At 42.3% G+C, this 17,486-nt stretch overlaps 1 protein-coding gene across 2 annotated transcripts in view; it reads left to right on the forward strand.

Moving 5' to 3' along the window:
- Nucleotides 1-542: 542 nt before the first annotated feature.
- KPNB1 (karyopherin (importin) beta 1) overlaps nucleotides 543-17,486 on the forward strand; it is a 20,219-nt gene continuing 3,275 nt past the window's right edge. The window contains exons 1-14 of one of the 2 annotated variants that reach the window (XM_010296480.1): nucleotides 543-719; nucleotides 2,182-2,382; nucleotides 4,009-4,161; nucleotides 5,336-5,395; nucleotides 5,764-5,853; nucleotides 6,270-6,380; nucleotides 7,998-8,099; nucleotides 9,273-9,497; nucleotides 9,945-10,136; nucleotides 11,520-11,650; nucleotides 12,870-13,017; nucleotides 13,344-13,415; nucleotides 15,675-15,819; nucleotides 17,329-17,411. In XM_010296480.1, the coding sequence (XP_010294782.1) occupies nucleotides 2,266-2,382; nucleotides 4,009-4,161; nucleotides 5,336-5,395; nucleotides 5,764-5,853; nucleotides 6,270-6,380; nucleotides 7,998-8,099; nucleotides 9,273-9,497; nucleotides 9,945-10,136; nucleotides 11,520-11,650; nucleotides 12,870-13,017; nucleotides 13,344-13,415; nucleotides 15,675-15,819; nucleotides 17,329-17,411 (1,629 nt within the window). In that variant the 5' untranslated portion in view covers nucleotides 543-719; nucleotides 2,182-2,265. The remainder of the gene's footprint in view (nucleotides 720-2,181; nucleotides 2,383-4,008; nucleotides 4,162-5,335; nucleotides 5,396-5,763; nucleotides 5,854-6,269; nucleotides 6,381-7,997; nucleotides 8,100-9,272; nucleotides 9,498-9,944; nucleotides 10,137-11,519; nucleotides 11,651-12,869; nucleotides 13,018-13,343; nucleotides 13,416-15,674; nucleotides 15,820-17,328; nucleotides 17,412-17,486) is intronic. The other variant, XM_010296479.1, reaches the window with a different exon arrangement.

A 17,486-nucleotide genomic window follows, 5' to 3' on the forward strand; every position in this document is an offset into this window, starting at 1 on the left:
TGATGGCAGAGAAGCAAGTTTGTAATCTTACAAACCTACTTGTAATACACCAAAGGAGCATCTGATTTCACATTTTAACAATTCCTGTGTTAGATTATAGTTTGGGTGTTTGCCTTGAAGCAAGGAAGTAAGTAGCAGAGAGTTACTCTTCGCCATGTTTGATATCCATCCAGAAAATACATATCTTGGCCTACCACCTGAGTAGTTTATTTAAAGGAATACTTAAAGCAGGCAGGAGCACGGAAGGTAACTGTCTCTCAAGTAAGCTAAAAAAAATCCAGCGAAGTCAATGCTTATTTACGTCACCTTCCAGCGGTTCTAATCAGGAGCTTAATGCCTGTAATCTCGGGATAGAGCTGCCGTCATTGCGTGGTGGCATTGGTTTGCTGTTGGCCTGGTAGAGAAGGAGTTTGTGAGTCGTGGTCTCATTTTGCTGGGTGAATGGGGAGTTTTTTCCTCCTGAGTGGGGAGGTGCAGGCAGGGGCAGGTGCAGGCAGGCGCAGGCAGGTGGGTGCTGAGCCCTCCTCTCTCCCCAGCCAACCTTCCTGGTGGAACTGTCCAGAGTGCTGGCAAACCCCGGCAACAGCCAAGTTGCCCGCGTGGCGGCCGGCTTGCAAATCAAGAACTCCCTGACATCCAAGGACCCCGACATCAAGGCCCAGTACCAACAGAGATGGCTTGCGATCGACGCCAACGCCCGCAGGGAAGTCAAGAACTACGTAAGTTTTGAGACTTTTGGTTCTCCGCCTGTTGTTCTCTCACAGAGGGGGATGAGCGATGAATGTTTTGTCCGTCCTTTTCCACCTGTGGAGTCTTCCGTTGTCTGGCTGCTCCCTTTCATGAGACAATCAATGTCATCTGCACTTGCTTGGGTGCTTTGTTCCTTGTAGCATATTTAATCTGTAGGATTATTAGTGTAAAAAACCAAACAGGTATGAGGCTGCTGCTTTTAAATTCACACCTGTAAATACTTTCACAAGGAGCCTCTGAATAGTCTTGTGTGATTGTGGGAGCTAACATGCTTGGCTTCTCCACTGGGTGATTGCAACTGGGTTGGTGTTTGCTTTTTCTTGTACTTGAAGAGCTTCCTCAACTGTTTTATAATCCACATTAACTTCTTCGAAGCATACTCTGTGTCTGAACACATGTGTCTACATGAGGCCTAGCAAATTTTAAGAGTAGAATATGGTCAAAAAATTTGCACGTTCCAAATGGGAAATTATATTCTTAAATTTTCACATAGGTGGGGAATTTGCCTGAGGACTCCTGTGCTCTTTGACGGTTAAAGTTCAGGACTTGCAATGGCAGAACTGGTGGCTTAGTGTTTTTTGGCTAATGGGAACAAAGGCGTACTTGGATGTACGCAGGGTTGTGTAATTGATGCAAGTTGGCCATATGCTTTATATAATGTTTCTGTGTTAATAGAATCCATGTATAGCAGAATAAGGTTGGGCAAGTGATGATACAACTTTAGTCTTTTATTTACGTTGGTCGTAGTTAAAGGGGAACTACACTGTTAACAGGAGCTGTCAGATAGGTGTGTACTGAAGCTAACAAAACCAGTTTATTACTGTTTTCTGTCAAGTAACGTTGGAAATAAAGTATTACGTGGATATATGGAAAATTAAGACATATAACTGGAAATGCTAAAACAAATGCATGTCCCTCCATTATTTTTTTAAAAGTAATGTTATTGACATATACAAAAAAATTATTATTCTGATTGATTGCAATTAAAACAAATGAAAATTATTCAGTTCTATTCAGATTATCTTGGCATAAACAGTCCGGTATTTGAGAGGGATTTTTAAAACCACAATTCGTTTAGCTTTCGCAATTTTGCTTTATAATACAAGCGGCGAGGAATTGTTCAGTGAGTCATTGTTGCGCGTTATGGCGCATAGCATTGTGTATGGGATTTAAAGGATGTGGTAGAAGTATGTGTAATCACACAGCTGTATCTCACTTCCTGAAAGGGGCAGCCGTGGCCAAGTTCATTTCAAACATTATTTGTCCATGGTCATGGCCTCGTTTGCAGCAGGAGAAAGCAGAAGGAGCTAACTGCTTTAATGGGGAAGGAGTGTGTTTGGAATAACAGCGAGTGAAGACTTTGGTGGCAAGCCGAGGACCGTGTCTCTGGTCACCGACATCAAAGCATCACCTGCTAAATCTCTCCCGCAGGTTTTGCAGACATTGGGTACAGAAACATACAGGCCCAGCTCTGCCTCTCAGTGCGTGGCCGGCATCGCATGCGCAGAGATCCCCATGAACCAGTGGCCCGAACTCATTCCCCAGTTGGTAGCCAACGTTACAAATCAGCACAGTACGGAGCACATGAAAGAGTCAACGTTGGAGGCCATTGGATACATCTGTCAGGATATTGTGAGTATATTTGAAGTGCTATTTTATCTTGAGTATATTTTCAGTATTTTTTAAGTGCTGTCCCAGCCTCTTCCCAGCACCTTTTCTCTTCCAGCCTTTCCTTTCGTACACCTACAGTAGGCTGTAATGCTTCCTTGTGGCTGTCTTTTAATACTTGTCCGGAGGATGTCTCTGTGCTGACAGAACGATGGACAGTAAACACACAACGATGGTGTCTGAAAGGACTGACCTGCTTTCACAGCACAAATCCAGGTCATCTTTCGTATGGTGCAGATTTAAGTCTGTTTGTTGCTGCGGTCATATGATGGTGAGGGGTGCTGTTATAAAACTGCAACTGAATGTCCGGTTGTGTAAAATGTCACAGATGAGAGATAAGCGTTTGATTCCTTTCTGTGTTGGGGAAACCTGACAACTACTTTCATCTTGCGTGAGGAGTCTCCATGTTCTTGATGTAGGAATTTTTGACGCATAGGCAAGAAAAGCACAAGCTCTTTGAGGCACCTTCTACAAAAGGTCTCCTGGTTTTATCAGCGTAGTTTGCAGTATCACTACGTGTTACATCAAGTATCTGATCAGAATTGCTTGCAAAAACCCTGTGCACTGTCTGACCTACCACTGTTTTTTTGGTGCCACTGAATGCCTTAGAGAACGCACGTGTGGCGTATCGCTGGTTGAACTTCAGTGTAGTGAGGTAGAAGGAGAAATCTTCTATTTGGTGTTTTCACATCAGGCTGCCTGGGGCTGGTTTCACTGGGGAGGTTGGTTGCTTCATAGAGGGTCAGTGAAATAAAAGAGGAAATCTACGGCTGTACAGGGGAGTGCTCCAGGTCAAGCGTTGTTCCTTACAAGTCCGTACAAGACTTGAATGCGTGTTCATTGTTTGGTTGGATGGCATGTATCATTAGCCTTTGGATTTTTGGATGCCCAGGCTTACTGGTTGGTTATTTTGTAATCAAGATACCTCTTAGAGTTTTGTAGTTTGTGTCAGACACTTTGTGACACAGTTTGTGGCTGTAGTTTGGGAATCCACTGCTGGATAAATTCTTATATAACAATACAGTTATTTGGGGATCTTGCGGTCTTAAATTTGCCACGAAGAAAAATTAATCTTTAGTCTATGTTCACAGCTTTATTCTTTAAGGCTTAAGTGCTTAACAGTTACCTGTCCTTGGGACTGGTCAGGCAATATCTTTTTGCCCTATATCTAAACAAGATTGGCATCTTTACCAATAGAAGTATCAACTGCAACTGCTGGCATAGACCTCTGCCCAGTATATAAAGGAATTGGAAGACAGTGGTTTTCAACTTGCTAACTGAATGAAGTCAAGTAGTCTAAAACTTGTTGACCTATTATTTGAAACAGTCCAGTTTATTTGGCGTTTATGACTTGAATATCTGGACTATGTGCACTCAGTTCAGTCTTCTCTTTTCTCTCCCAGAAGCTGTAAAGACATGGCGTATGAATTCCTTGTATTTGTGTTCTGGTGCTCCCAGTGAACAAAGAGCTTCTTGGCCTGAAGGTCCTACAACTTCTGCTGACAGATTTCAGGATCAAACTTTAAGGGTACTTTGAAATATGGAGAAAGCTGTTCAGCTGGCAAATAACTTTATCAACGCTTCTTTTAGGATCCAGAGCAGCTTCAGGACAAATCCAATGAGATCCTGACAGCCATCATCCAGGGAATGAGAAAGGAAGAGCCCAGCAACAATGTGAAGCTAGCAGCTACTAATGCACTCCTTAACTCTTTGGAATTCACCAAAGCAAACTTTGACAAAGAGGTGAGGGGGAAACAGTAACAATTCTTGGCCTAAAATGCAAGGGCTGAATCCATGGTCTATGATGAGAAATCATGCACCACGCTGAGTTTTGATGCATAATTATGTTGCAACTGAGACTTGGATTCATTTCTGTAAATCTGGTATGTTCCTCTTGTAATGCAGAAATACTGTGGAAATCTTCAGCGATTCATCAATGGAAAGGAAGCATCATTGACTTTTTTTGGATAAATTTGAACTGACCTTAGAGTTTAGCCTATTAGATGCTCTGCTTCCTAATCACACTCCACTCTGTAATGCGGCAGTAAGAGTACAAGCTTGGATCAGCACTTTCTTTCAAGTGGTGTGGCAGCAATCCAGATTTAACTTTGCCTCTGAAAATCGTTGGGGGAGGAAGGCCTGTAAGACTTCAGAATAGGGGCCTCAGAATGAGAGTCTTCTCAGAACAGAAAAATCTATTGATTTTTCTTTTCCTTCTCAGATTAAGTCTATCCTCTAGGTCTCTACCAGGGACAGTATGGGGAAGGTGGGATTAATATTGAACCTTCAGTTTAGAAGGTCTTTTAATGAAAACTTTCCCATGTCAACTATTCAGTAGATCTTGATGGAGATCAACTCGAGTCTTTCAAAATTTAAGATGAGAGGTGCATGATCCATTCAGACCATATTTCTGTTGGGCTTCAGTACTGTAAATAGCCTGAGTATAAGTCTGTTCCTTCCTACTGAAAAGCAAGAAATATCCAGGTACTGTCTCTCAAAAAATTTGTCCTGACTGAGTTTTGAGGTTTCTTGAAGCAATTACTGCAATAGTTCAGGAAACAGTAGGATTTCTTTTTTCCCTCTTTTTTGTTTTTTGGGGGGGTGTTTTGTTGTTTGGTTGGGGTGTTTTTTTGTTTTTTACCAGAAAAGCTAGTGTCTTTAGTTCTGCTGTATCTTTCTGGTTTGGACAGCCTGTTAAGTACTTTTTTTAAAATGGAAGCCTGGGATTTCCATTTTGGGGAAGAAATTATTTTAAATACTGCAGTGAATAGTAACTTGTACAATTCCTTGATTTTTAAAGTGCTCTGTGAGTGATTGTACTAGTCCAGATTCAAAATGCATCCTCCATAGGAAGTCTTGCAAAGACTTTTAATGCTTTTGTAATACAGTTCTAACGTTCTTTTATTTCTTCTTCTAGTCTGAAAGGCACTTTATTATGCAAGTAGTTTGTGAAGCAACACAGTGTCCAGATACAAGGGTGAGTGAAAGTGGTACAAGAGTGGGTGAAAATAAGTGCTCTGATTTGTCACTGCACCTTTCTGGGGAAGCTGGCTAGAACCTCTAGCATCAAAAAACAGTTAAAAAGTATTATGTGAAATAAAACAGTATTCTGTTACTTGATTGGCGTGCATGTAAGTACTCGAACAAAATGAGTTTTATACCTAAAGTTAGAAGTAGTAAACTGCTAGGAGGATTTATGTCACTTGTTGTGAAAGACCTTATTGCGTATGGAGTAAACTAAATCAGCAGAAAGGCTGAGCTATTAATCTGTGGGAGGCTGCAACTGTGCTTGGTTTTCAAAGCACTCGGAAGGTGACATCTTTGATCCATTTTCTACTCTGACAGGTACGAGTGGCTGCCTTACAGAATTTGGTGAAGATAATGTCCCTTTATTATCAGTATATGGAGACATACATGGGTCCTGCGCTTTTTGCTGTGAGTACTCGGGTTTCTCATACGTAGTTGTCTGACCTTCCTGTGCTCCTTTGTCTTAATCCAAGAGAAAAAATTTTGCTACATTCCGGATTTGTTTTTCTTTCTTTGGCTGTGACTGCCTGCTGTGAACCCCTCTCTCCTAGCAAAATCCTTAAGACCAGCATCAGGTGTTTCAGACTTGAGACTCCAAAAGTCAGGACAGTACAGATTGCTTGACTTGCTCTGCAGTCCTCCTGAGGTGCTGATAGCTGATAAACTTCTAAATGAGGAGATTGTCTTCAAGAACAGTAACTCCAATGTGGCATCTGATTTCAGACAATCTCGAATCTCGTACCAGTTGGCCAAAAGCTGGGGCACGTATTTCGGGAAAAATAACTTGCTAAAATGTCCTCTCCCCTCCTTTTATGTTTCTAAAGATAACTATTGAAGCAATGAAAAGTGACATAGATGAGGTGGCTCTACAGGGGATAGAGTTCTGGTCAAATGTCTGCGACGAGGAGATGGACCTGGCTATAGAGGCATCTGAGGTGAGCTTGCAAATGACTGTTGAAAAGTGGTGAATGCCCCTGATCATCTGTTTGAGAATGCTGAAGTCATGTCTTTGAACCGTGTCTGAAGGTCCTCCTGTTCTCCCAAGTGGAACAGTGTAGGAGAGCCCGGCTGAGTGCCTTGTGTGGCAGCTGTGGGTCCATGATGAGACATCATGCACCACTCTGATGCGACGTGATGCGTGTCTGTGACAGAAGCTGAGACCCGAGGCTGCACAAAGCCTGCGAGGCAGGTTGTGTCTGCGGGTGTTTTGTTCGCTGCAGCCGTCGGCACCAGTGGTGTGGTACCCAGCTTAGTTTTTAGCTGCTAACTTGGGTGCTAGCTGTCTTGCCCAGGGCTCAGCTGTGGTTAATTTATTCTGCTGTTCAAGGTAAATGTGAAGCTTGTGGCTAAGCTTGCACGGGGGCCACCGTTTGGAATTCCCTTTAAATAACTCCTTGGGTTATTTTGTAGCTCTGTAGCCTAATGTAAAGTTCTTAGTGTAGCTTGAACATAACCCCTTTCGCTTCCTAGATTAGATTAGGATGAACTGCCTTTTTAAGTGAGAAAAATTATTTTAATGCCAGCCTGGCTGGGAATTGAAACTACTTGAGGTAAAGGTTCTCTGACAGGTTTGATGAGAACGCACTGTGACATACAAGTGTTAGTTTTCTGCAAATGGTACGTGACAGCTACCTGATTTCTTTTTAGCATTCGAAAGTCAACTCAAGCTACTCCTGTAAGGTGAACTTAAACGTGCATTAAGCATCTATACTAGGCACGTTATAATACCAGCAAATTCTCAGTATCATGGAGACCTTTGAGCCGTTGCTTCGTGAAGACGGCATCTCGAATTGTAGAGATACACGTACCACACTGAAAGGAAAGCATTTCTTGAATTACCTGCTGTCTTGGAGGCCTAGTGGACTCTGTTACACTGACATGTAAGATTTTTGAGGTCTGTTACAGACATGAGGGACTTAATCCTGCACCCCAGTGTGCAAAAAGAATTGATCGCATTCTATATAATACATTATTTATGAGTTAAGCATAAAATTATGGGAAAGTAATCATTATCCCTTACAGTGTATGGGGCTGGAGATAAATTTGGGGTATTGTTCTGCATGCAGATGCTGTTTGCGTAAATTAGCTGTAGAGATCAATAAGAGCTTAAACTTTGAAGGGCTCTAGATGAATCATGTCCATTTTTAAAAGTAGCTAAATATGTATTTATGTTGAATGCTCAAAAAAGCAAGGATAGCAAGGGTAAAAGGACAGTCAGCAGCACACAGGTTTAGTTTATACGCTGAAGACCTTTTGCTGCTTATACTTGGGGTCACTTGCTAATTATACGTGGCTGCAAACTGAAAATATTTATATTTGTACCATGTGAGGAGGGGCTCTATACGTGTATGGAATGGTGAATTGAACTTGCTTATTGAATACTTAACTGGGATTGGTGCAGGATGTCCTTGAGGTTCCCATGTGTTATGGTAACTTGAAGTTTGGGAAGGAGGGGAAAGCACTCCCAAGGGAATTTGTATCTACTGGTGTTTGTAATTCAGACCTCATACCTATATAACCACTGAGAATCATTTTTAACCCTTTTTTTCTAGGCAGCAGAGCAAGGAAGGCCTCCAGAGCACACTAGCAAATTTTATGCGAAGGGAGCACTACAATATTTGGTCCCAATTCTAACACAAACATTAACAAAACAGGTGAGTTGCAGAATCCCTGCTGCATGTCAAAAAATATGTACTATGCCTGCTTTCACGTTCTGGGACAGTGATGCTACTGTTGCATGGAGGAACAAATTGTCAGTGGTGGTCACTGCTCCCTTGCATAGGTGACTTCTTGGTCCCCTGGGGCAGTTTTTAACGGTGCACTTGTTCAGAGCACCCGTAGCAGCAGTCCTTGGTCTGTGATGAGACATCATGCACCACTCTGACTGAATGATGCATCGTTTTTTAGGGCTGAGACTGTGAGACTGCATGTGGTATCGTCTTTATGCTGAATTCTGTTAACATATGCTTGTATTTTTGGTTTCTGAAGAGGTTTGATAGTTATTGGTATTCCTAACAAAATGTTTGTGAAATTAAAACCAATGTGTAGTCTCTGTATTACTGGAGATACAATTTCTGGAATTCTTGATAGTTACTTTTTGAACTGTGAAGTCCATGTTTATTTAGTACCTATTAAGCACTTCACAGGGACTTGTTTGGACTGTGTTTCACAGCCTAATCAAAATTAATAGAATCGCTTGCTACAGCAGGTCTAATTATAAAATAAAACTGTTAATTAAGCCATACAGGAGTTCATTTGGCTTACTGCAATGAACTGGGAAAATGCTTGGTGCTCTTAGCGAATCCAGGGAATTGTTTCCCCTGTTTGTTTTGTATCACTGTCCACTTGGGTGCGGAGAGTTAAATTGCAGAAGGTTCTAAAAGTGCTTGTTAAAACAGGAAAGATAAAACAGATAAGAGAATCACAGGTACAGAGCTTCAAAGGAATTTGGTAAGTGGCTGAGCTAACAGTCGGTGGGGAAGAAGCTATTTAACTGGTACAGCAGGCCACTCTGCAAGGCAATGACATGGATCAAAAGAATAAAATCTCAAGCTAGATGAGAGGGAAGCAGTTTGGAAGACGTATGAGGCTACTGTAGGTGCGTCAGTAAGAGCTAGCAGCCTTACACCAGGATGGAAAGGTACAGATGATGCAAGTAACTCTCTGCCAGAGATGTAGCTAGTACTTCCAGACCTGAATTTATTTCTAAATATAACACCTGGTAATAAAGCAGTGTTACCTGCAGTAGGTCCAACAGGATGCCGCTGCCTGTGAGTAGTAAGGGATATTTCCCCTCAGACTGACCAGGGGAGGTGTTCTCTTCCTAGGATGAAAATGATGATGACGACGACTGGAACCCCTGCAAAGCAGCAGGAGTCTGCCTCATGCTCCTGGCGACCTGCTGTGAAGATGACATTGTTCCTCATGTGCTGCCCTTTATTAAAGAACACATTAAAAATCCTGACTGGCGATACAGAGATGCGGCTGTGATGGCTTTTGGGTGCATTTTGGAAGGACCAGAGCCTAACCAGCTCAAACCACTAGTCATACAGGTAAGATTCATAGTGTTTTCTTGGAGGCTCATAGAGCAAAAACTTTCTGATTTATTTGGAGGAGGACGCCTGCTTTGCACATTGTTCTTAATCTGAGGAAAAACAAGAGGATGCCACCTTTTAATCATGCTTTAGAGAGATTTTGTAGGCCCAGGGCAAGTAGTTGGGTTACATAGCTCTGAATCATAGCGACTTGCGGGACCTCAGAATACCTGACTCCAGATGTGTCAGTTCTTGAGTCTTACCCCCTGGGAAATAACTTTATGAATTTTAAAATTAGAACAATGGCCTAGACTGTCCTCCCTTCTCCAATCTATCGCTATCTTGTAGGGAGTGTGTTAAAATCAGAAATGAGATGGTAGAATCAGAAATGGTGGCAAATTCATATTTCCATATATTGCATTTGGAAAGATCCATATCTTTCTCCCGACTGTGATTATGTTCTAGGCAATGCCAACTTTAATAGAACTAATGAAGGACCCCAGTGTTGTAGTTCGAGACACAACTGCTTGGACCGTGGGCAGGATCTGTGAGATGCTTCCTGAAGCTGCCATCAATGACATTTACCTCGCGCCACTGCTGCAGTGTCTGATGGAGGGCCTGAGTGCTGAGCCCAGAGTGGCCTCCAACGTGTGCTGGGTAGGGCAGTCTTTTTGCTGCTGGATGTGTGATACGTTCCTGTCAACAAGGGGAATGCAGCTCGTATTCGCATACATTCATATCTATGAATACACACATATATAGCCATATATAGACACACATATACATATATATATACACACACACATATATATACTCACAGACTTAAATGGATTTCAGAGATGACTCATGGCTTGGTCATCCAGCACACACAACTGTTGTTAACCGTAAGTTATCTCAAGTCTGTTTTGTACTCTGCTAGGAAAGAATAAAGGAAGACACTTACTTTAAGGAGAAAAATGCTAATATTCACTGTGTCGAAGTTGCCTTTGGTTTGAAAATGCTATGGAAACTGTCCTTGGTTACAGGTGTGATAGCTGTTTAGAAAAGGCATGCTGGGGTTTAGTTTTTTTTCTTGGGGGCAGCTGGGATTGCCTTCTTAATCTTACAGGAGAGATGAGATCCCTTGTTTCCCATTACCTAAGCCTGCTTCTGCAGAACTAAATTGAGGAGCCTGAGATTTTTTTTTTGTTCACTTAAAGCTGCAGTCCCTTGAGTTTGGTTTGCTAACTTCAGTTGTATCATTGTCTTGATGCATGTCATCTACCAAGTAGCATATCTCATCTCTCACTATAAAGAGGATGTGTCCCTTACTGCGTTTTAAGAGAGCTGCTCAATAAGAATTGAGCTAGAGATGAGTATTTGCATGTCAAAACAAGCTTTAGAAATGACAGAATTCACTCTCTTCGTATTCCAGAGGTTTGAAGACTTCTAGTCAGCGTGGAAGCTTTTCCCTGATACGTTGATCCTGGCAAAAGTCCATGTAGCTGTGGCTTTTGTTTTCTGAAGATGATGACTACTATGTGTTTTTTAGATTGAAATGAAAATCAGGAGGCTTTCAACTCTTCTAATCCACCTGTGTCTCAGAGCAGTTACAATTGCTCAGCAGTTGGGAATTTGAGCAGTCTGTGGCCTTGTCTAAACCAGGATTTTAACTTGTGATGGTGATGCTGGATAGTGGGTAGAATCTGTTAATACCGTGTGAGGTTCAAGCAATCTGCCTTTATTCGGTCTGATTCTTGACAGCTACCAGTTGTTGGGACCAGTAACGATGTGTGTACATTTGACTGCAGACAGTGTGTCTGCCTTGGGTGTTAATGTTATAAGCCTTTGAAACCTTGACTGCTGTTTCACCAAAGTTCAGTGTGCTGAAGAATTAGCTGTTCATGAGGGGAGCTGTTAATCCTGTACATGTTTGGGTGTTGGGGGTTTGTTTTTTTTTTTGTTTTGTTTTGTTTTTTTGTGTTTGGTCGTTGTTTTTTTTTCTAAAGTGAAAACTGGTAAACTCAACTGAGTAACAGAAATGGTTGTTCTGTGTTTCAGGCCTTCTCTAGTCTTGCTGAAGCTGCCTATGAAGCTGCAGATGTAGCTGATGATCAGGAGGAACCAGCAACCTACTGCTTATCCTCTTCATTTGAGCTAATAGTTCAGAAACTTCTGGAGACTGCAGATAGGTAACACTAAACTGGCTGTCTTAAGCTCCACAAAGATGCTTTGCTTTGAGTGTGTTTTTTTTTTTATTACTTCAGGCTGCTGGCCCTCTTTCTCTTGCAGCATAGATCTGAATAGAATTTTATCAGAACCAGGCTTTTTTGGTATCGTGTGGAATATAGAATGCTAACCCCCAGGAAGAAAGCTATTCATACAGAATAATTTCTCAGTATTTTGTCCGTATCTGCTTTTAGTAAGTCTGGGGCTTCCTCCAAGAGTGCCTCTTCCATGTTTCACTTTGACGTTGCCAAGCACAGTTTAAGACTGTGCACATCTCTGTACAGTGGTCATAAGACTCTTCAAGGTTGGCTACAGGGTGACTGAATAATCAGGATTGCAGCAAGACATAATTAGAAGTCTATGTGTATCGTACGGTTCATCCTTACTGGGATTGTTTTAAGCCGTGGTTGTTGCTGTAGTGTTACATCCATTTATTCCAGGTACTCCCAGAAGAGCTGAGGACCTAGTTAGGCTAGATACTGTCCTTTTCCCAACTAAGTTGAAATCTAAATAGATGAGGCAAAATATTTTTCTCGGTTCTGCAGATGCAAAAATAAGGGTAATGCTGACGACATATTCTGCCTTGAAGGTCGCATAAATCTTGACAGCGCAGAGTTCAATCCTTGGATCAGTTCAATCGTCAATTGAAGTCTTTTGCTGCAGGACGACTACTTCTTAAATGGTGTCCCTGTCTGAACAGTTCAAAGTCTAAATTCTTGTCTAATTTACATCCAACCAGAAGTGTAGTGTCTAGCTCAAGGCTCTGAAGCCAATCAGTCATCTTAGCATAGATCTCAGCTGTCTTTATTTCAAATTTCACACCCTCACCAACATCTCAGAGGGATGTCAGAGAGGTAGTAATGTATGCTGCTCACCTCTTGAGACCATCGCTTCCCAGGCAGGATAACAGCACACTGGAAGATGTGGGTTTGAGGCTTTTTCTGCTCCTGTGCTTGCTGCCAGTGACTGAAGATATTGGAAGTCATTACTAGTAGCGAATGAAAAAATGTTCCAAGAGTGGCTTCACAAATTTAATTTACTTTGAAGTCTTGGAATACAGGAATGCAAGTGCTTCTGCTTGTCACAACACTAAAATCTAGCTGTTACCGATTTACTAAAAAAAAGTCTGTTTCTAAGCAAGCCTGAGCACTGGGAGCTGCAAATACATTCCTTCTGTTACAGGCCTGATGGACACCAGAATAACTTGAGGAGTTCTGCATATGAATCTCTGATGGAAATAGTGAAAAACAGTGCCAAGGACTGTTACCCTGCTGTCCAAAAGACAACTCTGGTCATCATGGAACGACTTCAGCAAGTGCTGCAGATGGAGGTAGGTAAACTCAAGCTTTAAGGCCCCGTTACAGTAAGGGGTTTAAGGAAACTCGGTAGGTGTGGTGTTCCTGTTGTGCTGCGGCTTCATCTGGCGTAGAAAAAATGAGTTTTGTTGCTGACTGTGTATCTTACGGTATAATGCATTTTTATTATTTTTATAGATAGGTAGATATATTAAGCTTCCAACAAGTACCTCTCATCTTAAATTTGAAGAAATGGATATTTAAAATTGAATCTGTGCAACTCACGGCGCTGTCAAAATCTGCTGGGTTTGCATGGACTGCGATGTAGGCTTTTCACATGTGGGGTTTTGTTCTTTTTCAGTCTCATATCCAGAGCACTTCTGATAGAATCCAGTTCAATGATCTTCAGTCTCTTCTTTGTGCTACTCTACAGGTAAGTTCCTGTCTCCTGTGTTATAGTTATGGGAGAGAGGCGGTTTTAGAGACATTTCTGTGGCCCCGAGGATGCAGATTTGGTCCTGTCGATGAGACCTGAATGAGGAAATTTGATCTTGTGTCCCAGCTGACATGTGGGAGGTGATACAAGGTTCAGAAGGCTTTAGCAGAGTGTGACTTATAAAATTTAGGGCAATATGAATAAAGAACACTGTATGTGGCATGTTAAATGTTGTATAGGCTTTCAGATTAGCTCTTGTGTTGGCTACAGGCTGAACAATTGCTTTAGCTGGCACAGACAAAAAACCTCCGTAACGGCTTTAATTTGTTCATCTGCCTCTTGTGGTTGGTGTTCTTATTTAAAATGGCACTAATTAAAATGCACCGAGTGTCCTTGAAATTAAACATCTGGTAATGAACAGCCCATGTGACTTGGAGTACTAGCGCATTTCAGTTCCTTGCTTACTCTTAGAAAGTCCACTGAAAACAGCCACTTTTTTTTTTTTTTTTCCCCCGCAAAACTGCTCAGGAGATTCACCAGAGCATCCTCTGAAATACGTGGTATTTGGTATTGAAGCTTTCCTGTTTGCACTGCAGGAAGGGTGGTACTGTGTGGTCGTGCCTAGCTTATTAACAGTTGTAAGACGCTGCTTTAAAACTCCATAATAGACATAGATCCAGCGTCCAAGCAGCTCTGTGCAGCTCAGAAGGGAACGTTTTCTTCTGGAGGTAGAGTACTGTGTAACCTGAAACAAAAGCAGAGCAGAGTATGTATCTCTACTCAGATTTACTCCTTTGTTGGGTGGTGTTACCTGTTCTCTGCAGTTTGTTTCCTTCATTCCTGTTAGCCCAGGAAAGGTTAAATAGGTTAAAAGGGCCTTTTCCTCGCCCTTTTCGAGGTCAGGAGATCTCCTGGGTGTTGTCTCCGGGTTCTTTTGAGAAGTCGTTAACTTCATCCTTCTCATTCAAAAGCCAATAGCATTAGCTATGACTTTCACTCTCCAACTTCTAGCATAATTTTTCAAATAATGGGTAGGTGGGAATAATCTGTCCTTAGGGTAGGCTTTTATGGGGAGACTTCAGTATCTACAACCTCTCCTTCTGGCACAGTGTGATCACTGATCTCTTTCAGGATAGCACTGTTTGCCTATAGTACGGGTGGCACAGATGGAATTAAAATGCTAGTTTTAATTTGTAGTTGTGTAGAAAACAGTGGAGGGACTTTTTTCAGTGTTACATAGTCAAATACACTATTTTGTTACATAGTTTTTATCTGGCAATACAATTATGAACACCCAACAGAAGAAAAACATTTGTTAGGATTTAAAAGGAACAAGAAAATCAAGACCAATTATTTATACAGTCAAAGTCAATCTCTTTGGAGTGACTCAGTTGAAGAATCAGGCTTGAGGTAATTATTTTCCTCTGCAAGTTAAGGAATCGGTCTTTCTCTTTTCACAGGAAATGCAAATTTATTTTAAATAAGGATACATCAAAGCTGTGTTCTGTAGCTCAGCATGCTGAAAGGGACGGTCAGAACTGGACAGTAGAAGCAGAGCGTAGGTTAAGCTCAGGTATTTACCTGGGTGTTTCCTTGGCCCTTCTGCTCACGGTGATGTGCTGGGTGACACAGAGCACATGTGTGCTCACCAGGCTCCTCTGCTCTTTCCAGAAATCGGTTTTGCTTTTCAAACACCACAGTGCTAAACATGTTCCTGTAAACGTATTTTGCGTTGGTTGTATGTTACTTTATTCTCTGTCCTTCTTGGGTAGCAGAGGTTTGACTGCAGTTAGCAGTAAGAACATGCTTTTGTCATAGTTTAACAACCAGTGTTTCTGAAGTTTTAATTCTATGGTTTAGAAGCAAAGCTTACGTGCAACCCACACTGGGCAGTAAGAGATTGCGGTCACGTTGCTGTGATGGAAAAGAGCTTTTTTTTTTTTAATAGGGCCAGATTTGGGCTGGTCACATTTAATGCCAGCTTACAAATGGAAAGCCCAGAGAATAGCCTATGCAGCAGGAAAGGTAAATTCAGCTTGTTCTGTAGCTGGAAAATTGAATGCAGCTAAAATGAATGGGACTTTGCACTTGCACTGACAAAGCATATTTTTGCAGCAATGGAGTTCAAACAGCAGCTTCCTTTTTAGTAGCCCCATGTGGTCACGAGTGTTCGGAGCCAACTCAGGAGATGTAAAGGTGCGATTCAGCCTTGCATCGATGGAAGCAATTACAATCTCTTTCTCCATTCCCTCCCAGAACGTCCTCCGGAAGGTCCAGCACCAGGATGCTTTGCAGATCTCTGACGTGGTGATGGCATCTCTGCTGAGAATGTTCCAGAGCACGGCGGGCTCAGGAGGTGTGCAGGAAGATGCCTTGATGGCAGTCAGCACCCTGGTAGAAGGTCAGTCTTGCGCTGCAGAGCAGGGTTGTGTTTGGGGGAAGGCAGAGCTGGGACAGAACTGTATTGTTTCCTTCTCTTTTTGACTCTATGGCAAAAAAGCATTATTAGTTCTTGGTTTTGCTTGAGTTCTGGTTTTGACCACACATCTCGCCACATCTATCTGTGAATCTGAGACTGGGCAGTTAATACTAGACTGTTTCGTGAACGAATGGTTTGTTGTCCGTTAATAACGTAGCTACAATGCAAATTCTGCCGGAAAAAACACCGTGGTGCTGCTTCGTACAGTGCCCAGCACAGCGGGCACCTGGTCTCTTCATGCTGCTGCAGGCCAGATTTAACGTTATCTTAATGATTCATAATTGCTGCTGCCTGTGACCCGTGGTTGCTTTGTGGAGTTTTGTCAGTGGTGGATTTACAGTCATTGTTCTTCTTTAAAAGAAATCACGGTGGCAAAGATCAGCATTAGAGCGGGTCAGAATGGGTGAAGTAAAATAAAATTTGGGTCGTGGTATTCCAGGCAGTTTGAGCTTCATGGTTCAGGCTTAGAAGGTGATGGCTGTGGCATCATCTGGAGCTCTAGGAACACACTCTGCTGTCAAATGCTGTGTATGAGTGTGAAAGTTGAGGTGTTGTTCAAAGGCTATGTGTAACCTCATTGCAGAAGTACATGCCTGATTGCTCCGAGAGCACAGGACACCTTGTAAGTGCAGCAGAGTTTGTTTGGGCTTTTTGGAGTAGCCCCTTCCAACAGTAGCGTGTTTTGGAGAGCAGGTCTTTGGCAGGTACCCCTCTGACTGCTCTCGGGAATGTTTAGTGGGATTGCCTGAGGAAGCTGGGAAGCGAATGAGAAGGTTGAGTGTGGGATCATTGCAAGCTAAACAGCAAGTGAAAGTGTGTATGTTCTTGGGACAAAGGCCTTTTCACTTTTGGATAGATAAGTCTGCATGAATGGTCTTAGTAATGCAAGTGACTTAGGGGAAGGTAGGAGTTAGTGGAGAACAGAAATATACTTCAAATACTGCTTAAATATAAACATACTGCAGAGTGCCCTGCTTGAACTGCATGGCTCTGAAGAAGTTGAGCAGCTGTTTCCAAAAGGAATATGTTATGGCAGTAAAGTGATGTGAAAAGGTGTAGAGTTTGCAGCTGATGCAAAGCAATGTAACAGTGCCGAGCCCTGTCTGAAGTGTGCCACCAGGTCCCTCTCCCTCTGAAGGGTCTGCTCAGGCAGAAAGATCTCAACATCCTTTCTGAGCACAGGAGGGGGTTGTCTGTCTCAAAGGCCTGCAAAGAATTGAGCTTTTTTGAATCTCAGTTTAGTCCAGATGAACATATTTCACTGCTCAGTTTTTGTGTGAGAATCAATTTGTTGTGCTTCTGTGGAACGTACAGCTACTGGTTTGGGGTGGAATATAATGGTGGGTTTCTGTTTTGTTGAACTCCAGCAAATACGTGGCAGGTTGGGATTTTTTTTTTTTTTCCCCTAACCGGAATATTTTCTGTGCACAGTCTTAGGTGGAGAGTTTCTGAAGTACATGGATGCCTTCAAACCATTCCTTGGCATTGGACTGAAGAACTATGCTGAGTACCAGGTAGAGTTCAAACCAGGCAGCCCTGTGTTCACAATCTCTAAATTCTCACCTCCTCACAGATGCTGAGTTCAGCAG

The sequence above is a fragment of the Phaethon lepturus genome, unplaced genomic scaffold (assembly GCF_000687285.1).
Source record: "Phaethon lepturus isolate BGI_N335 unplaced genomic scaffold, ASM68728v1 scaffold41241, whole genome shotgun sequence".
Taxonomy (NCBI): domain Eukaryota; kingdom Metazoa; phylum Chordata; class Aves; order Phaethontiformes; family Phaethontidae; genus Phaethon; species Phaethon lepturus.